Source organism: Equus caballus, chromosome 16 (genome assembly GCF_041296265.1).
Source record: "Equus caballus isolate H_3958 breed thoroughbred chromosome 16, TB-T2T, whole genome shotgun sequence".
In the NCBI taxonomy this organism is placed as follows: Eukaryota; Metazoa; Chordata; class Mammalia; order Perissodactyla; family Equidae; genus Equus; species Equus caballus.
This window is the reverse complement of record NC_091699.1, coordinates 37,915,962-37,936,238: the sequence shown is the minus strand read 5'-3', so window position 1 is coordinate 37,936,238 and position 20,277 is coordinate 37,915,962. Positions and strand designations below refer to the sequence as shown.

At 41.7% G+C, this 20,277-nt stretch overlaps 1 protein-coding gene across 32 annotated transcripts in view; it reads right to left on the bottom strand.

The window, feature by feature from the left end:
- Positions 1–20,277, bottom strand: part of CADPS (calcium dependent secretion activator) — a 438,027-nt gene that overhangs the window by 59,167 nt on the left and 358,583 nt on the right. For all 32 annotated transcript variants that reach the window (XM_070238689.1, XM_070238692.1, XM_070238698.1 and 29 more), the window contains 3 exons: positions 16,779–16,926; positions 8,243–8,317; positions 7,268–7,351 (listed from right to left, as the gene is read on the bottom strand). In XM_070238689.1, coding sequence (XP_070094790.1) covers positions 7,268–7,351; positions 8,243–8,317; positions 16,779–16,926 — 307 coding nt within the window. The remainder of the gene's footprint in view (positions 1–7,267; positions 7,352–8,242; positions 8,318–16,778; positions 16,927–20,277) is intronic.

Below are 20,277 nucleotides of genomic sequence, written 5' to 3'. Positions count from 1 at the left end.
CATCTTTGATGAATCAAATTTTTGAATATAAGAATGTGCTGAAATAGAAATCATAAGTGAGTTTTGGTTGATCCTGTTATGGATAATAGTTTGGGTTGCTTAGGAGAAATGATTGCTGTGCCAAGAACTGAACGAGTGAGAAAATGGTTGGTTAAAAGCTCTAAGGTCATTAAACTTTCTTACAAGTTTAAGTGGAAGGTTAGGTTAAGAATGGCTATTTGTGGAACACCCACAATATGCCAGTGTCATGCAAAGCCTACGGCTCATTTTATTTCTAATTGTCCCCTCAGCTCTCTGAAGCAGATATTAGCATTCCCACTCTACAGTTGAAAAACAGAGGCCCACAAATGGTCAGTAACTTGCCTACATTTTGGTTGGTGTGGGCTTCACAATCATGTCTTTCTCTCTTTCTGCTCATAAGCTTCCCACTGCATGTGGCTCAGAGGTCAGGTCAGAATCTCCGACTTTTCATTTCAGAGCAATTATATTCTGTTTGAAGCCACATCCACGTTCATTAGGTATTTCTGTCATAGCTGATGTTTCTGTGACTCGGTTGCTCAGCCCCTCACAGCCTGAAGAAAACACTGTGTCTGTCTTATGTTCACTTTGAATGATATTCATCTGTCTCCCAAAGAATATTAAGGGAAATGGTTAACTTTAGATGCTTATTTTTTTCTTCTGAAAAGCTTCTGAAGAGTTGCTCTGGACAGCAGGTATGTTAATTGTCAACTGTGTTTTCAAGGCATGAACTGGAAACGAGGATGATGTCCTACTAGGTGATAAAATTATCTGTCATAGACCTCAAGGTGGATGTCAGGTTCTGAAACGCTGGGGAGCGGCTGATGAAAGAAGTTGGTAGAAGACGCGGCAGGTCAGTGCTTTACAGTTCTTGAACATTTCAGAGCATGTTGTTTTTGTTGGTCCATGTGAACAAAATACATTAGACAGAGTAAGTCTTGCCTTCCAATGTGGCTCCCGGTTTCAAAATCAGAAGACCGCAAATCCACCACTGGCTTGTAGCAGGAAGCTGGTCTCTCTGTGACCTCTCTTAGCTTCTCTAGCTGAATCAGTTTTGATAATGTCCCTGTGTAAACCCCTAAATTCCGTAGCCATGGGCAAGCTCCTTTCTGATCAGGCTGCTGACCGGCTCCTTAACCCTATCCCTGTCACTTTCTTCCTTCTGCTCTGGTCTCCCCTGAGTCACAATGAACCTCCAGTTCCCAGAATGTGCTAGACCCTCCCTTTTCCCTCCAAGTCCTTGTACCTTGGAACATTCTTTGTTTTCTTCTTTACCAGGTGAAATTTTACTTATCCGTTAGATCTCAGCTCAAATGTCATTTCCTTCATGGCCTCCCAGATAAGCTTGGGTCCCTTTGGGCTATGGTCCCACTGTATCAGCTACTTCTCTCTCTCTCTGAACAGCTGTCACCCTTGTATATTACTTGTTGAGAATATTATCTCCCACATGGGAATATACAATAGGAGCCATTGTCCTTCTTCTTTGTTGCTAAGCCCCCAGTGCCTCGAACATAGTAGTCACTCAATAAATATGTTTTGAATGAAGGAGTAACATGAAACTGAAGATTATCTGGAAAGGACGAAGGATGTGGGGGATTTTCGATGTCCAATTCCTTCGGTTTTACTACAAAACTGATTGGCTGGTGGGTAAATTACTTATAAAATATTTTGGTGGTAAGACGTGAAAAATAGATGATTCTTTCTCCTAGGAATGATATCAGTCAGTGGATGGTTCCTAGAAGAGTCACTAATTGACTTCATTTATGGGTTTCTGAGCTTCTATGGGGAGTAACATTCTGTGATAATAAAGCAGTAAATCTAAGGTGGGATTTTAGTACCTGTGCAACTTTGGACAAATAACTCAACCTCCCCCATCTGTAAAATGGGGATAATAATTGTATCTATGCATAGGATGATCGTGAGAATCAGATGATAAAATGCATGTGAATCATTTAGCACAGTGCCTGATGCAGAGTATGTGTTAAATAAACATCAGCTATTACTACCACACTTGGCACCTCCACTCTGACATGTAGAATCCAATTGACTTGAATCTCATGAATTCAGCATCTGATAATTTGATGGTGGTACCCTCTGAGATTGGACCAAGACTTCTCTGTCTGCACCACCATCACGAGCCCACACTATAAACAGCCATCTCTCCCATGCTGGCCATTCCCTGAAGCCAAAGCCAAAATGGAACATCATCAGAGATAACACTAACAAACTGCTATGAACATTCACCCCACTCTAAAGTTTGAAACGCTTCATGACCAAAATGTTCTGGGGACAGAAGTGAATTCCCTTGAGCCAGTTCCGGCTTTTGACCAAGACTGTGGCCTTGTTCTCTGGCGTGACAGCAAGAGCTCTGCATAAGAGCATTCGATGCTGCTGTTTGATCTACGCTGGATTCTAGCAGGAAGAACCATGTCTACTTTGTTTCATTTCTAAGGGGCAAAACAATTACCATGCTGGCAAAAGGAAAAAAGGGTGAACGAGGGTAATTTGAGACCTGTGAGACTGGACATACAGTAGGGTTTTGGTCACTGACAGCCCTCAAAAGGGCCTCATGCTTCCTGCCCCGACTGGCTTCTATGTTATAGTGTGACCATCTCAAATGGATTTGGTTCATAGGGGGATCTTGGGTGAATTCTAGGGGGCTTCAGAGGATTTGATGTAATTGTTCTGTCTGCCAGAGGTGGGGGTGGGCTCCTCCTACGTCTTCACTCCTCCTTGGAGGCTCCAGAGTTTAGAGGAAGGGAATACACTGGTCCAGCTGGAGGGCTTACCCTCTCTGAGCCTTGGTTTCATTATCTGCAGAAGAGCGTTGTTGGAATGGGATTGTTCAGAGGATTCAAAGAGAAAAATATATTTAAAGCAGTTAGCCCTGTGCCAGGCACTTAGCAAGTGCTTAAAGAATAGGAGCTGTAGCTATTTTAGACTTCTGAATTCATCTAATATAACTGTCGTCATATTACACTGAAGGGAATTAAAAGCCAAAACGTGGTCTCGTGTTCCAGGTCACACGGCTCCCGGGTCAGGGGCAGAGCTGGGGTCCCATGCCAGGTCTCCCCACTCCGGGATTTTTGGCTGTACCCCATGGACTCTCAGGACTCATTCAGCACAGCTGAGCTCTTCAATACAGCACGGTTCTCGGGCCTTCCACCTTTGCCCCTTCCAATCAAGTCTCCACCCCCAACATCCACTCAATCGCTAAATCCTGTTCATGCTACTTTCAAAATATCCTACAAAAATGCTTTCTGCTTTCCTGCCTCATGGCCAATGCAGTTGCTGTTTTGTCCAGAAGATCCTCCTCTCCTCTTTACCGGTGGCTGACTCCTCTTAGTTTCAGGTCACGTGTCTCCTCCTCAGACAGACCTTCCAAGACCATCCTAGCTGCAGTAAGGCCACCCTCCACTTTCTCTCTTGTGCTCGCTCCAGTCTGTGGCCTGTTGGTGCTTTCCCCACTCTGTAATTTTCTTTCCTTTATTGTCTGTCTCCATTCCTAAATGCAAGCTCTAAAAGGACAGACAGCATGTCTCTCTTGCTCATTGCTGTGTTCCTAGCACCTAGCACAATACATGACAATAAATGCTCTGTAACATTTGTTGGGTGAATGAATGAACGAAAGAATGAAAGGATTTCAGAAGCAGCTATTTGTTTTCACCTGGATAGGACCAAGGAGAGGAATTTAGCTTGCTGGGAGAGGGACCGGGGCACCTGCTTGTCCCCCTTCTTGGCCTCCTAAAAGAACAGCGCGAAGCTACCCACAAGACAAGGGCTGCTTCCAAGCAGACAACCCACACAAAAGCACATCTTGTAGTCAGGGGAAATGGGCGGATAGTTGCTAATTGTGACTTCCAACTGGGCTGATCTTTCAAAAGTTCGAAAGGCGCCTGCCTCCATAAATCCTAGGCTGCTACTGCTGCTGAGGCTGGGGAGGGAGGAGAGGAGGGGTGCGCTTGGGCGCTTCTCGGGCTGGCACGAAGAAGCCACATCTCATCCTCCCTCCTCCCCCCAGCTCCTCTCCAAGAGAGGAAGCAATGCAGATGGAGACGAGAAATAAATATTCCTGCCTGCTCTGTGCCACTGCAGACGTTTTCCAAAATGTCTGGCTTGGACCATGAAATCAAGCCCACCCAGGAAAGGAGGCGCTCAGCGGGAGAAAGAGGGGGAAAGGGTGGCATATTTGTCGATACTTGTCAGCTTTCTGGGGGGCAGAGCACATGGCTCATACTTGGCAGCCCTGCTGAGGTGGGGACGTGGTAAGTGCACAGTAATACTTGAAGAATTGAATCAGAAATGGGAGCAGAGTTAAGGAAATCCTGCCAGGGTGTCGGCACTATCACCGCGCCTTTGTCCGGCCTCCCAGGACTCACAGCTGGTTCTCTCCTGATTGATTTCAAGTATCTTTCCACAATACCTGGTGCCTCTCCTCAACCCTTTGACCTCCACTCCACTCTGGGATAATTAACACAACTGGGCTGCGGGAAGTCTTCGAAGGCCCTTTTGAAATTTGGGCAGGAGCTCAGAATCCACGTGTGGAGATATTCTCTGCCACCTCGAAGCACAGCTCGTGTTCTCCAACACTGGAATACCAGCAGGAGATGAGAACATAGGCTGCAAATGATAAGTGGGTGCTTTTGGCCTTGGGGTGGCCAAGTGTGTGGGAGAAGTGTCACTAAGGAAGGGAAGTTACGGGCCCAGCAACAGGCACTGAAGCGTTCTGCAGTTACGGGGACTTCACTAGGCATGCTGTGTGGCTGCAAAATGTCTCAGAAAGGGGAGTGGAGAGGATGAGAATTTCAGCTTGAAAAGTCCCGCGTAGGATACACTAGGTTTCTCATCCTCCCACGAGAATCTCCTGGTACCATGTCCTTGCTACTGCTGCCACTCGACCACTTTCACTAGTTCTCTTGGTAAGTCAGTAAGTAGGGTGGGGCGCCTGGTGGGTTGAATTCTGTTCCATAAAGAGCAGAGGGCCTTTCCTAGTTTTCACTGGTTCAAGTCCAGTGCAGTCAAAACCGTTGCTCAAAATGAAGACTCAAAGAAAGTTATATTTTTTGTGGGTGTCAAGGGAACGTTTTCCAGAAATGTTGCATTTAATTCTGCCTCTTTCCCCATTTCCGTGACTTCACTGAGGAATGAAAGATTATCTAATATTTCCCACTCACGTGCCCTGAATCCTTCTTTATGAATCTTCCCCACTCATTTGCCCATCTGCCTTCTAGTGCCAGGCAATTGCCAGCTGAATCCCACTCTCTTCAGGAAGCCGTTCAGGGGTAGGGGGAAGCTGGCAGAAGACCTGGGTTCCTGTCCCTACTCTGCCCATTGCTGTGTGACCTTAGACAAATCACTCCCCCTCTCTGGACCTTGGTTTCTTTGTTTGTCAAAGGAGTGGGTTGGATAGGTTTCCTTTCAGCTGTGACACATTATGGGTGGTTCTACAGAGTAAAATCAGATAGAATTCCTATTGTCAGCATGCTCTTCCTACCCCACCTTCGCCAATAAATTCAGCGTCTGGAGTCATCACCCTCTGGGGCTGAGTTCAGTCCTTGTACCTGGAAAGTTTAGAGCTGCATATGAAAACCAGCAGGGCACGTAGATACATGGATGTTATCTAAAAATTGTTTTAAATGTTTTCTATCTACATTTTCCTTAAATCCCAGGAAATCTAACATATGGGCTAGGGAAAGACCAAAGTAGGGTATATCTGGAAGGAACTCCTGTGCGTGTATGTTTGCATCGTGTAGTAATCATATTAGTTATCTTTTATTAATAATAGCTGCCATTTAGTGAAGCCTACTATGCACTAGGACTATGCTAAGCTCTTTCACTCATGTTGTTCTCCTCACAACAGCTCATTATGGGGGACATTATTTTACTCTCCACTCCTGGATGACATTGGTATTCGACCACAATTAACACACACACACACACACACACACACACACAAGCAAAAACCAAAATGACACAAGGGCACCCCTCCCCCAAACCCAAACCAAAATAAAACTGAGGCTCAGAGAGGGTGAGACACCTACTCCAGATCACAAATCTGGTTAATATTAGAAATGGGATTTGAACCCAGTTTTGTGGGATTCCGAAGACAATGATGTGCTGCTCCCTACCCTGTTCCAGGCCCCAGTCCTGCATTCGCTGCCTTTCTAAGAGATTCTTCATGCAGTAAGGCTGTTTCAAAACTCGTAGATAGTGGGTCCTAAATTGACTGCCTTTCCTATGGCATTGTCAGAGGAAAACAGCTGGTCTCAGAGCCAGCAAGAACCCTTGCTGTCAGAAATGGGGAGAAAGCATGCAGCTTCAGTGTCTGCCCAGCAACAGGAAGGTGGGAGAACCAGGCCCCCGAAGCAGCCTATTTACAGTGACCATCTCCACTGATCATTTACCTACAGAGAATTAGGCCGGCTTCCGCCCACCATCTAACTCACTTCTATGCCGGGGCCCAATTCTGGCACAGAATTAGAGCCTCTCGGAATCTATACAGTCTCGATCATCTGCTCCAGAGGTTGTAAACTCAAGTGTCCCCAAGCCCAGACAGGTACGTGAATGAGCAAAACAGCCAGGAGGGGGCTACAGTAAACAGGCCAACACATGTCTGGCCTGTTGGTGGGCTGACTGGATGAGACTCAGCCCCAGCAGCACACTGTTGCTGTGCACAGATGCAGGCCCGGTGCTGCCGACCGTCCACTTTATATAAAGTCCCTGGAATACGAACTTCTCTGTGAATTCGCCTGATTTTTAACCATGGGCAACTAACTCAGTGAAGAAAAGTGTACCTGACGCAGGAAGGACCAAAGGAAACACCTTGCAAGCTCCATCTGACCTGCAAGTCTCCGTTTGCAACCTCTAAAATTAATTTCCCTCATTTACAGATGAGGAATTGCTAGCCCAGAAACATTAAGTGATCGGCCTGGGAAAGCTGAGTTGGGCTCAGGCCGGCAACAGCTTTGAATACACACATATAGAGAGGTACAGGTGCGCGTGTGTACGAACAGCTAGATACATACATACTGTATATTCACAAACGAGATAGAAATGAGCTTGAGTTACCTGCCGTTATGAAATGTCCTGCGTATTCTCCTAGTGTTATTATCACACATTGGTAGTTGACTGCAATTAACATATATACACAAACCAAAACCAAAATGACACAACAGCACCTCTCCCCTGAAACTCAAACCTAAACCTAGACTGAAACAAAAACTAGGAAAGAAAGAAGATCTTTACTTACGGTAAATGACAAAAAAGAAGAAAACAAAGTCCCTTCATCATATCTGGATAATTTTGCCAGGACTCCTTCCAAGATAGTGACAAACTAGTAAAACAGCAAAAAAGAAAAAGAATTATTATTTCGAACTGTAACTGTTCACAATAAAAAGCCACATTTCCCGACCACATAGAGACCAGCATTGAGCCCTCAGCTCATTTTTGCATTCTATTATTTGATTCCTGCCTCTGGGGAAAGCAATAGACTGCCTTTACACAGAAATATTTGACTTATCCGGCTTTCTCTTCATTATTATGTGATTGCAAATATAGAGTGTTACAGAAGTGCAAAGTGACAAAATATTATTGAGTTGCATATAGCATGCGATAATATTAAATGCACTTTTCAAAATCCAAAACTGCGCAAAGCAGTTTTTACGTTACATATTAGCACTACATTTAATCCAATCTATTTTTATTTGTATTTTATCAGTAATTTGGGGGAAACAGAAGTTTCGCACTGGCAAATATAAATGTCTTCCCATTCAGCATTACTTAGTTAAAATTCTATAATTCATGAGGGTGACTGAAATAGCTTTATCTGACTTTTCTGTTTTATTATGACTCTCACTGCATGTGAAACTAGAGGAAAGGGGGTTTTCATGATGGCAGAATTCCTTATTACCGTTTAACTTTCTCTATTTAAAAATCTAACTTTGTCAGTGCTGGAAAACAAAACAAACATTTTCTGCATAACCTAGTGCAACGTTTGGGGACAAATTCTTATTAAGTCAACATATGCCACTTCATCAATTCATCTTCACGCGGCTCGAAATCATCAGAAAAATCACTCTGAGCTGAGGCTGGGTGACGTACAATCTTGTTTCCTGAGAAATACGAGGATCCAGCTCAACTTTTTAACGTGTTACATTTTAATGGGAATGCAGACATCACAAAGCAATGTTCACAATGAAACATTTCACCTGAAGCTGAAGGTTACCTTTGCAACCAAGAGTGTTATCATTTCTTTAACAGTTTCTTCAATTAGTTCGTCTATTTTTGAATGGTATTGATGCTAAAGAACACAGAAAGACAAATATTAGCATGTTTGGGAGGTGATGGCACTGCATCCGTCAGTAATTTTTAGACGATGCAATTTATAAATAAAGACTGGCCTGCAGACCCAGTGTATTCCCATCGTCCCCGAGGCAGCCGTAAGATTCTGACTCCATGTCTTTGATGACAAGAGATCTGAAGCTCTTAAAAAAATTACCAGGTGCATTGTTCCCCACCCAAGGCTCTCAATGGCTTTGATATGTGTAGACACAAACACACATTTACACATAGCAAGCATGGATGGCTTAATGGCTTAGCAGTGTGTTGTGTTGATCTGGGTCTTACAAAGCAGGATACCACAATAATTTAATACAGGGCATGAGAAATTACCTTTGGAAAACTGCTGGGGGAATGCAGCTTAGGGAGTGGAATCCTTCCCAAGGGAATTTGACCAGGACACTGTGACTAATTTTGCAAAAATTGTTCTAAGACCTTCAGATATTTTGGGTGAATGACTCAGAGCTCCCCCAGGGATTGACTTGGTGTTGAGGCAAAGAGTCTGTTTCTGAACCCCTGTGGCAGCCACTCGTTTCCTCCATGCATGGGTAAGCAGACCCAGGTTTAGAGCCTCTCCCTAGACCGCTGCTAAGTTTTTCAATTTTTCTCACTGCCGCTGTCGATTACATTTAAACAGTAAAGTGAAAACAAACCCCCACACAAACAAAAATCTTCTGCAAATGCCAGGAAAAAAGGAAAAGTGATTTCAACAGAAAATACTGTATGCCAGCTCCTTGACATTTATTAGATCATTTTACTATCCATTTGAATTATTCCATATTTCCTTAATAAAAAATAACAATGCAAAACACTGCTATTTGAAAAGGAAAATGCACTTACCCACTCTTTAGCAAACTTTCAGAAGGATGATTAATTAGGAATAGAAAAAAAAGGAACAGTGCAAATAAAAATTAGGACAAAAGGACACATGACAAAATAAAAATTAAACAAATCATCCAAAAAGCTATGAAAACATATAAAAATAATAAGCCATAGTAATGTGGTTTGATATTCTGATAACTGGCAATCAGAATTATTGAAAGAGAACCATTGGATGTGAATTAGGTTAATTCATTTAGAGTCACAGGGGAATTTTGCTTGTAACTGGAAGATCTGGGTAAAGTCCCAATGCAAAGCTGGGAAGTAATGTTGCCTAAGAAAATATAGCTCAGTTTCCTCATCTGTAAAAAAACAGTTAATAATCCTACTACCTAGGACCAACGAGGTGGGAGGAAGCCAGAACGAATTACTAATTTTTGAGAGGGAACGATGCAAACCCTGTATAAAGATTTTTAGCAGGTCTGTTCTATCATTATTATTACTATTATTATTATTATTTAAAAACCAGGGTCAAGTCCTTTCCTGGTAGTCCTCCTCCCAGACTCATAGATCTATTTTGAAGATTAAGTGCGGGTCTAGAGGTGAAAACATTTTGTCAACTCTAATTGCAACTCAAATAGTGTTATTTGTTCAAATTCATAAAGTAGAAGATAAGGGTAGGGAGAGATGGTCTTATTGCTCAGTCATCTCATTTTAGTTTCCTTTCAGTTGATTAGGGGAAAAACAATAAAGCAAATGGCCCATGTTGTATAGCCCTGATGAATCAGAACCCATGTTGGCTTCACGAAACGATTTACTAGTAAGTGGCATAAACCTGAAGCTAAATGCAAAAACTATCTGCAGAATTCTGTGCTAGAAACACAAAGAAAGATGTCAGAGCAAAAGAATTCAGGAATATTGACAGGGCTCCAAATTCATTTTTAGGTCTTGAGATAAGATCCAGAATCACAGGCTTACTTTCCTTCCTCATGTGACTGCCTCACTCTGCTAGCTTTTCTTTGGATTGCTATAAACGATTCACATTTTATTAAATTAATTACGAGATTTAACTCACTCAGAAAAGCTAGTTGTAGGCAAAATAATACAATATAAAATATTAAATGAGGGGCTTCTAACCAAACAAAGAACATCATTGAGGATAGAAACATTCTCTTGAAAAACTTGGCTGCAACGGCAGAGTCAAGAGTAATTGTTCTCTATGTATCAAGAAAGATTTAGACTCTTGGTCTGAGGAGTTAACAATGTCATTCTTTCTTGGAAGACAAACAAGCTTTCTCTTCAGAAGCAGGGGACCTCAAACCTTTTCATTCTCTAAGGCATCCGAACTAAAGTATATGGAGACGTGGTGGTTTATGGGAAACTCTTCCCATCTTCAATTTTCTGGGCCAAACTTGGCCCTGACTTCTCTCCAGGTAGTCCCATGGGCTCTCCCTTTCACTCTAGATGAATATTATGATCTCCACCCCTGTCCACAATTCTTTTTTTCTGCTTATGAACAAAAGGGTTTTGATATGATTATTCTGCCTGTTACTTCCAAGGAAACTCGAGCATGTCAATCTCTGTTGGTCTATTTCTTCGTCTCCTCAATGGGGCTAGAATTATCCCTGTTGTGAACACAGAAATCACATTCACCTAACGAAGTATGACACGTGCATGGAAACATAGCTTAGAAACTTAGAAGCTATATGGTAGTATTACTGCTACTATTACTAATTGATTAGCATGGTGGTTACACGTGTGTGTACATTTCTCTAAACTCATCTAAAATCCATATACTTTATTGTATGTAAATTATAATCTGAATTAAATAAAACCTACTTTGGGAAAGATAGTAGGGCAGGGTAACATCTACTCTGCTTATCATGTAGGAAAGGCGTACGTATCCTATTCAAGCTCCCTTTCCTATTCAAGTAATTACAAAATGCATGAATTGCTTTTACCAGACTCTCCTGAGACTTATTTGATTAACTTGCTTTTCTGGAGCAACAGTGAGTATTCCGCCTTAACTCTGCTCTTTCTGGGGAGATACATTGTTCTATGTAGGTGCGAAGCTCCACGAAGGGGTATAAATACTACCAGGGCATCTTTTAATTACCATCCTTTCCAACTAGATTATTTTTTCACAAAATTTCTTGCAGGCAGATGTATACTGTCCAATTCCAACTGCATCTCACAATGGGTACAAAGAGGGACCTTTCCTATATTTGCATTTTCTAGTTCCCTCTGCTGGTCTTCTTGGACTGGCTTGACCTTATTAATAATAATCATAATATCCTTAAATTATATTCTGGGGCACTAGATCATGATGAGAGCAAGGGAAACACTAATCTTCAACAGTATGGAAAGTCTGGGGAGTTCACTTTTGCTTCGGATGAGCTACATTGCTGCAAATTCACAATCACTGCGTGAAAATCATTCCACTTGACTTCCTGTGCTGCACATTTTGCCTTGTCATGGAACAGATTGTGTGTATGTTGTCTTTCTGTTAAGACCATCTGACCTTGGAAATGAGATGAAAACACACTAGACCAAGTGAGAAACTATTTAACACACAATTTCCTCTCTATTGGTGCTTCGCAAATTTTAATGAAAAAAATAAATATTTAAGATGGAAAAGTATGGTTAACAAATGTTTCAACAGCTGCCTTTAGATGAGACTTTACGCCAAGGATGGAATTCAGGAAGTGATCTTAAAATTGGAGAATATTGTATCACCTGGCCAGTATCTCATCTAAAACACCTTGAAAGAGTTGGAATCCAGGTGGAAGCAGGTATTAGTAACTAGATCTGTAATATAAGCTTAATAGCCAATACTCACAAAGTGAAAACTGTATAAAAACGTTGGACATCTATCTATTTTTCTCCCAATTTCAGGATGTTTCTAGTCATCCTTGACCAATCTCTTCTTTTTTTGTGTGAGGAAGATTAGCCCTGAGCTAACATCCATGCCAATGTTCTACTTGTATGTGGGATGCCTCCACAGCCCGGCTGATGAGTGGAGTAAGTCTGCACCCAGCATCTGAACCTGTGAACCCCGGGCAACCAAAGGGGAGTGCAAGGAACTTTAACCACTTGGCCACGGGGCTTGCCCCTTGGCCAATCTCATTATAACAATTCAGTTTTACTTTGGAGTCAGTCTACAAAGTGAGAAAAGTTAGGGAGAGACTATTTGCATGAAACTTCCCATGGAAGTTCTACCCAAGGTCATAGCCATAGGGCTTCAAGGTCCCTCAGAGGAAGTGTATATTTATAGACAATGATGTCTGGCTTCATTCTGACTGTTCTCAGTCACTTGGCACTCTAAGGTCAGAAGAGGCCTCATTTCCCACAAGCTGGTCCCTTAGGTGTCTCTGATTCAATTATACTAGGGAGGAATAGCATATCAGGTCTCTCTAGCATGGCTTGGGAAACTGACAATCTTAGGATAAGAATCATAAACAAGAATACAGTGTTGGACGAGCTTTTAATAAAGATCATTTAGTTTGGGGGTGTGTGCACCAGTTAAGGAAAAAAGGGAAATGTTTACAAACCTCTGTTATTGTTTTCCTTAAAAAAAGTAATGTTGAATCATTCGTAGGGAATACATGAAGTCTTTTCTACTTTATCAAATAGAACAATGTCCAGAAAGAAGTAGGCACTACTGGTTAGCCTCAAAAATGTTACGATTTGGGCATATCCAAGACGACTTTCTAATCTTATGTCCAGAAATTAGGGAGCTTTATCCCTAATTTTGACGGGCTACATAACTCTCAAAGGTTGTGTGTTGCATGCTCTGTTTCTCATTTGACACATGATGACAGGAAGGCTATAAGAGTAAGTGACTTGCTCAAGGTCACACAGTTTGGTAGCTAAGGGGTGGGGGGTCCATAAGATATAGTTATTAAGGTACTAGAGAACTTGTTCTTCTATGTAAACAAGACTTGAAGGTTAAACCAAGGTCATTCTATTCTAGTGTAGAAGTGATTAATTGTAAAGATAGGAGAAGTGTCCACTGCGACAAAATCAACTTGTTATTTCTCATCATACGTCTCCAACTGGGGTCTATAGTTTGGCCTAACAAGGTCCACAGGTCCCCTGAAATTGTATAATAAAATTGCGTGAGAGTATTTTTCTTTCATAGGAAATGGCTCCATAAATTTCAAGAGATTTTCGTTGAGGTCTGTGACAACATCCCCCCTCTCCCATGCCCACTACTCTCCCCAAACCCCAGTTCAAACAGAAGAAAATTAGGGGTTGGCCTGGTGGCATAGTGGTTAAGTTTGCACACTCCACATCAGCAGCCTAGAGTTTGTGGGTTTGTATCCCAGGCACAGACTTGCACACTGTTCATCAAGCCACACTGTGGAAGCCTCCCATATATAAAATAGTGGAAGATTGGCACAGATGTTAGCTCAATCACAATCTTCCTTAAGCAAAAAGAGGAAGATTGGCAAGAGATGGCAGCTCAGGGCCAATTTTCCTCACAAAAAAAAAAAAAAAAAAGGAAAGAAAAGAAAAGAAAAGAAAAAATTAAGATCAGAGTGACTTGGCTTGTTTGGAAGGATTATTTAGCCATCTGACCAGGTATGTAGGAGTTCTTTAAACATGGCCACAACTGAGTCAACCTGAAGAGGGACTGCAAAAGCCAGTGAGGGAAAAGAGAGGCTGGTTCTGATGTCACATTTCTTCCCCACCCCGGAAGGGTGTCATTCATGTGAAATTCATTTAAAATGGACATCTCAAGAAACTCCAAGGGGAAATAGATAAATCGGACTTCATAAAACTTAAGAAAACTCTTAGGCTTTAAAGGATACTATCAAGAAAGTGAAAAAGATAACCTACAGAACAAGAAAAAATAGACGCAAATCATATACATTGCAAATATATGGTTGCAAATCATGCTAATGGTCTAGAATCCAGAATATATAGAGAACTCTTACAACTGACAATAAAAAATAATAATAATAACAATAAAAAGACGATTCAATTTAAAAAATGAGCAAAGGATTTAAATAGGCATTTCTTCAAAAAGATATACAAACGGTCAACAAGCATACAAAACGTGGCCAACATCACTGCAAATCCAAACTACAATGAGACACCACTTTACACACACCAGGATGGCTATACTAAAAAAGACAGACAGTAAGAATAATCGGTTAAGTTGTGGAGAATTAAAATTTCTCATCCATTGCTGGTGGGAATGCAAAATGGTACAGCCACTTTGGAAAGCAGTTTGACAGCTCCTCAAAAAATTAAACATTGACCATGTGACCCGGCATTTCACTCCTAGGTATATATCCGAGAGAGTTGAAAATAGGTATACATGAAAACTCGTACACAAATGTTCATGGCAGCATAGCTAAAAAGTGGAAACAACTCAAATGTCCATCAACTGATGAACTGACAAGCAAAATGGTATATCCATATAACAGAGTATTCTTTAGCCATATAAATGAATGAAGTATTGATACATGCAACAACATAGATGAGTCTTGAAAACATTATGCCACATGAAAGAAGCCAGTCACAAAAGGCCACATATTATGAGATTCTATTTTTATGAAATGCCCAGAAGTGGTAAATCCTTAGAGACAGGAAAAAGAGTGTGGTTACCTAGGGCTGGGGTCGGGGAGCGTTGGGGAATAACTACTGATGGGTCTGGGTTTACTTTCAGGGTGATGAAAATGTCCTGCAATTGACTGTGGTGATGCTTGCACAACTTTGTGAATATACTAAAAACTACTGAATTGTACACTTTAAAAGGGTGAATCTTATGGTATGTGAATTATATCTCAATTCAAAAAAAGGAAGTTCTAAAGGGAGAAGAATTCAGGAGAGAAAGGATTCTGGAAAGTTTGAACTCACAGGGATCTTAACGAACGTTAGAAATCACCAAAAACAGGGTTTTGAAAGTGGGCTCTGTGAAGCCTAAGAGATTGTTCAGAGTCCCCCAGAGAAGGGTGGGCGGCGGGTAGTGGGCAGTGAAGAAATGCAGAGGTGAAGAGGAACATGGTAGCTTGGGCTTTGGGCTCCCTCTTCCTTGACCTCTGCCCCCGACTTCATCCAAAGCAGTTCTAATTTTATTTGTTTCACATGGTGGCCTTCTAGGTAAGGAATAAGGAACCGATTCTGCAGTTAAAAACAGCCTGAGTAAAGCTAGAATAGCGCTATCATTTTACCAACGAGGAAACTGAGGTCCAAAGAGGCTGAGTGACTTGACCAGCTCCAGTTTGCGGCAAAGACAGGGCAAGAATCCGGGTCTGGACACCCAACCCAAGCCTTCCTCAGGAGGCTGTCCTTTGTGCCTGAGCCCTTCTCCTTAACCCATTTTTGCACACGGATCCTCCAGACCAGTGGTTCTCAAAGTGTGGTCTCCAGACCAGCCAGCAGCCTTAGTATCACCAGGGAATTTGTCAGAAATGCCAATTCTTGGACCACACCCCAGACCTATCAGAAACTCTTGGAGTGAGACCCAACAATCTGGGTTTTAAGAAGCTCTCTAGATGAGTCTGATGCACACTGAAATTTGAGAACCGCGGCTCCAGATCATTCACGTGCAGCAAACGGAGCCAGGTAAGAGAACTGAGGGCCGCTTACTTTGACCCTCGTGCCTAGAATGTAACCCCTGGAGACAGGTCCCCAACAAGAAAATCAGTCAGGAGTAGAAGTAACAGGGGTGGCTGAGGAAGCTGATTTGGAGGGGAAAGAAGGTTAGAGATGATCTTGCCAGAAAGAGAATACCACCAACCCACATTTAAAAATGGAAGGCGCTGAAAGAGAAAATAAATAACGAATAAGGAGCAAATATAATTTAGTGAAAATTCTGAGCATGTAAAGCTGGTATCGAAAGATCTGATTTAGGAGCAATTGATGCCAATTGGCAACAACATGAGAGTTGCCAGAAATGTTTCTGAATTAATTCTAAATTGGTATATGAATATCTAGCTGGCTTAAGGCCATCGGAGAAAAATGATCATGATAGTCTTTAATCAAGCCCAAGTTGCTGTTTCTTTCTCCTTTACATTTTAAATACCACTTTGAAATTGGAAACTTAGCAAAGGACTAAACTTTTGGTCAGGGAAGATTCACAATCAACTCAATCTAAGGGAAATCGAAAGTGTGCGATTTCTTGGAAATTCGGAACCTGCTGGCTGCCGGGGAGTGGATAGCAGGGTGATCTAACATTCTATGTCCTGGAAGATGCTTGAGGCAAGAAAGAGAGCTCTCCTGCCATCCAGATGTTCAAAATGATAGAAGGCACTTCAAATGTGAAAATGACTTGCATTCTGGCAAACAGATCTGTTGGAGATACCAGCCTAACAAATAAGGTCATTAAATGTCATTTGATTTAAAGGAACTTTACAGCCATCCCAACTCCAGCCAAGAATGATTTCCAAGTGATTGGCATTCTCATCAGCACAGGCCTTAGAAATTTTCTTAACAAACAGATACCAATATTCATCTACGGCTTAATCTACAACGTTAGAGTCTATTTCTGAAACTAGCAGACCAGTGTAGATGGAAGAAATTTGCGAAGTTTTCTTCTACATGATCAATGGAGGGGTGAAAAAAATCTGTACTTTTTTTTTTTTTTTTTTTACCTCTTGGCCCATTTCCATGCTGCAAAGTTTTGTTGATTGAGCTTTGGCATCAACCATAACATTAAACATGGTGCATATTGACTGTGGGACTCGAAAATCTGTTGATCGACTGGTTTTTTGCAGCTTAACTTCAAATGCAATCCTGGTTCTATTAAAACAAAGTAGGAAAAGACCAATTCAGCATTCAGATGGCAGCAGGTGGAGAAGACATTTTCTGAGAGGTCAATGAAAAAGAAAATTGAAGGCTGTAATCAGTTTCAATCGACAATGACTTCACATGTGTTCTTTTTAAAATGACTTTCCCAACTAAGGAAGGCCTATTCATGGAGACAGCCACGCAAACCCTTCCTTTCTCACAGTACACGAACACCTGTAGCTCGGCGTATTTCTGTCTATAGTTTATATGCTATGGAGAACCCTAATTGCAGGAGAATGAATGAATTAACAAAAACCCAATTATAGCATTATAGCATATGTAAGTTCTCTCACATCGGCAACTGCCTACCTTGAATCACTTCATTAAAAAGCCAAAAAACAAAAAAGCAGTTTCTAATCTTCAAAATCTCATGGTGGGGAAAAATCTTAAATGACATTTATTGTTTTTTTTTTTTCTTTCTGGTTTTGAGAGACTGAAGTAAAAAAAAAAAAATCCCACAAGCTTATTATATTGCTTTAAAGACTAAAAAAATAAGATGGCTTCCTTTGGGGAGGAGAGTGACACTGGGAGGGGAACTTCCACTATGTTTGTTTGGCTTTTTTTTTTTTCAATGTCAGTGTATTATTTTGCAATAAGAATCTATTATTTTCATAATTAAAAATGTCATCCTATACTTACCAATTCAAGAATTGTGTAATGGTGGAAGCTTAATGTAACATAATTCTGATACAGGTCAAATTATGATCCCAGCAATGAGCTAACCGCTCACAGGAAAAACCTAGTCCGACAGGGCCAGCTGGTAATCCAGGTGTGAGATCTAATCCTTGATATCAGCATTGTAAAGGGGCCCAGTTATGTTTTAAAAGGTTTCAGAGAAGTGGGTCACATCATCACATGTCTTTAAAGAAAAGCACCTGGTTAGCAAGTGGTTTTATTAAAGCTTCTTTCATCCAATGCATCTTTTCAGCATTGTTCACTGTCAGGTTCTGGAGCTCATGCAGCCACCAGGAAAGCATTGCTTTAAAAGGTATTTGTAGCAGTTTTCTAACAGCGCTTAGGAGGACCACACAGCTAGTTAGCTCAGGAAAGGATGCCAGCTTGCTAACACACCCTGGGTGCATGCAGGGAAGCCAAGTATAATTTCTAAGGTTGGAAGCCCAGTTCTTAAGAAAAAAACTTAAAAAAAAAAAAACCCTTAAAACACTCCTATATATTATGTGATCATGTTAAAGATAAATGTATCTTGGCTTCTAAAGACTCGGTGCACTGAAGTAGCTTTCTAATCATGATGATCATTTTAAGCTATGCTGAAAATACATCATTTTCTGGTTTTGTGAAAAGGAAGCCTGATGGGGACTGAGTTGGACAGGGCCCTGTGCTGATCTTCTGAGGCTTGTGTGCCAGTTCCGGCCCAATTTGAGAAATGGAAATGCTAAATCGCTCGCTTACAATGAAGTAATCGTCTTCTGTTTTCACAGGAGAACTGTTCATAGCCCTTGGAGTGTGGGGCTGTGAAAAGAGGAAGCTGAATGCAAAATTAATGTGACTGAGAGGGCTCTGTGGGACCAAAAAGCCAGGAATGGAGAGGTCACTTAATCCAACTGACTCCCCTTGAGGGCAGAGTTAGGGTGCCTGAATTTGCGTGGAGCACAGTGCCTGACATAGACTAGACTAGAGGCTTTGTTAAGTCTGTCAAATGAATGATTTAAATTTCTTCAAAACGTAGAAATGAGGAGTGCCTGATTGACTTTCTGGCGTTGCATATTTACATCTGTGAAATAATGTCCTTACTACTTTCTCCTTCTAGAACAAGGGCTATTTATTCTGTCCCAAAGAGGAAAGTAATGGTTCTAGCCTCTGCTAATGTAGACTCTAGGTCTTAAAACATCCAAGGATTTCTTCATGTTTTACCCTCTGAATCTAGAGGTCTGGGGATGAGCACATGTCGTGTCTGGGGCCTTAAGTGAAAGGCTGTCAGGAGATTTAAACGTCCAGGACCAGCTGCACATGTGCAGTTGGCCAACTTCTGTTAATAAATGGTTACTTAACAGCTACTATGTGCCAAGCATGATGCTGGGACCTGGGGAGGACAACAAGCTCAAAATGAACAAGATACACTCCCTGTCTCTGAGAGGCTCACACTCTTTGACGTGGCTGACCCATAAAGATATGTGGTAAGAGGTAAATAGTCATTGTCTACCTTTCACATTATATGTCTTCCCTTTTCCTCCCAGCTTCTCCGTATCTCTTACTCCCTACTCAGAAGACTGGCTTCTCAGAGAAGGGCATATGTGTCTTTCTGTATAATTGTGTACACAGACCAGAAGCCAGTAAGTGTTAATTTGAATGCATTGCAGCCCTTAGTACAGATCAGGGAAGAACTTTTCACCATAGGGGAAATGCCCTGCAAGAAATTTTTGGTGGAATGGTTTGGCCATAGGAAAAGAGTTGCTTTTCCTAAAACTGATATAGACCATGTAGGAAATGGTGGAATTCAAAATCCTAAGGAAACATTTTCACCTTGGGTTTGAGAAATACACCGCCTTTTGTTCTAAGAGTGGGAAGAAAAGAGCAAAACACAAAATCTGGATCACCAGGACTTCAAGCTTCCAGAAGTGCTGTTGAACACCTGCGCAGATGCTCCACGACACCCAGCTCCCTTCCCAATTCCTGTTGAGACGCTCACCTCCTTGGGGCTGTGTTGTTTTTTTGCCCTTTTGGCTTCCAGTTTTGATGCTATTATTTCTCTTTTCCTCTTCCAAGATATAAAATAATGAGTTCAGATCACTCCAAGCCAGACCCAGCCCCCATCACCCACAACTGATCCATCAACTAAACTGCAAAACATCTGGCGATCTGGAGTGGCCCGAGCTGCTTGTGGTCTTTTTTATCTTTTTTTGAGTGAGGAAAAATAATGGAACAGTTATGAGCTGGAAAAGGAACTTGGATGTGTGTCTCGGGATACACAGGCTGATGATAATGATGTCAAATCAGAGGAATTTCATTTCTGTATCTGATATGCAGGTATAGATACGCCACGAGGGAAGGGATGCAGTCTCTCATTCTTCATGGTATGCGAGAACTTAGCACTGTGCCTGGCATACAGGAGGAGCTCACACAATTTTTGTTGAATGGATGCATATTGTTCTCATTTTCTTCTCTTCACCTACTCAAAACAGTCTACTTGGGAACTTCAAGCGCAGCATTCACACCTCAATCTTATACGCCACAGTGACAAAACAAGCAAGTCATAGGAAATCAAAATGTATATTTAATGTTTCATGCCCCCTTGTTGACATCTAGTTACATTTTGGGCAAGACAAGTAATACTTGGCACGTCAT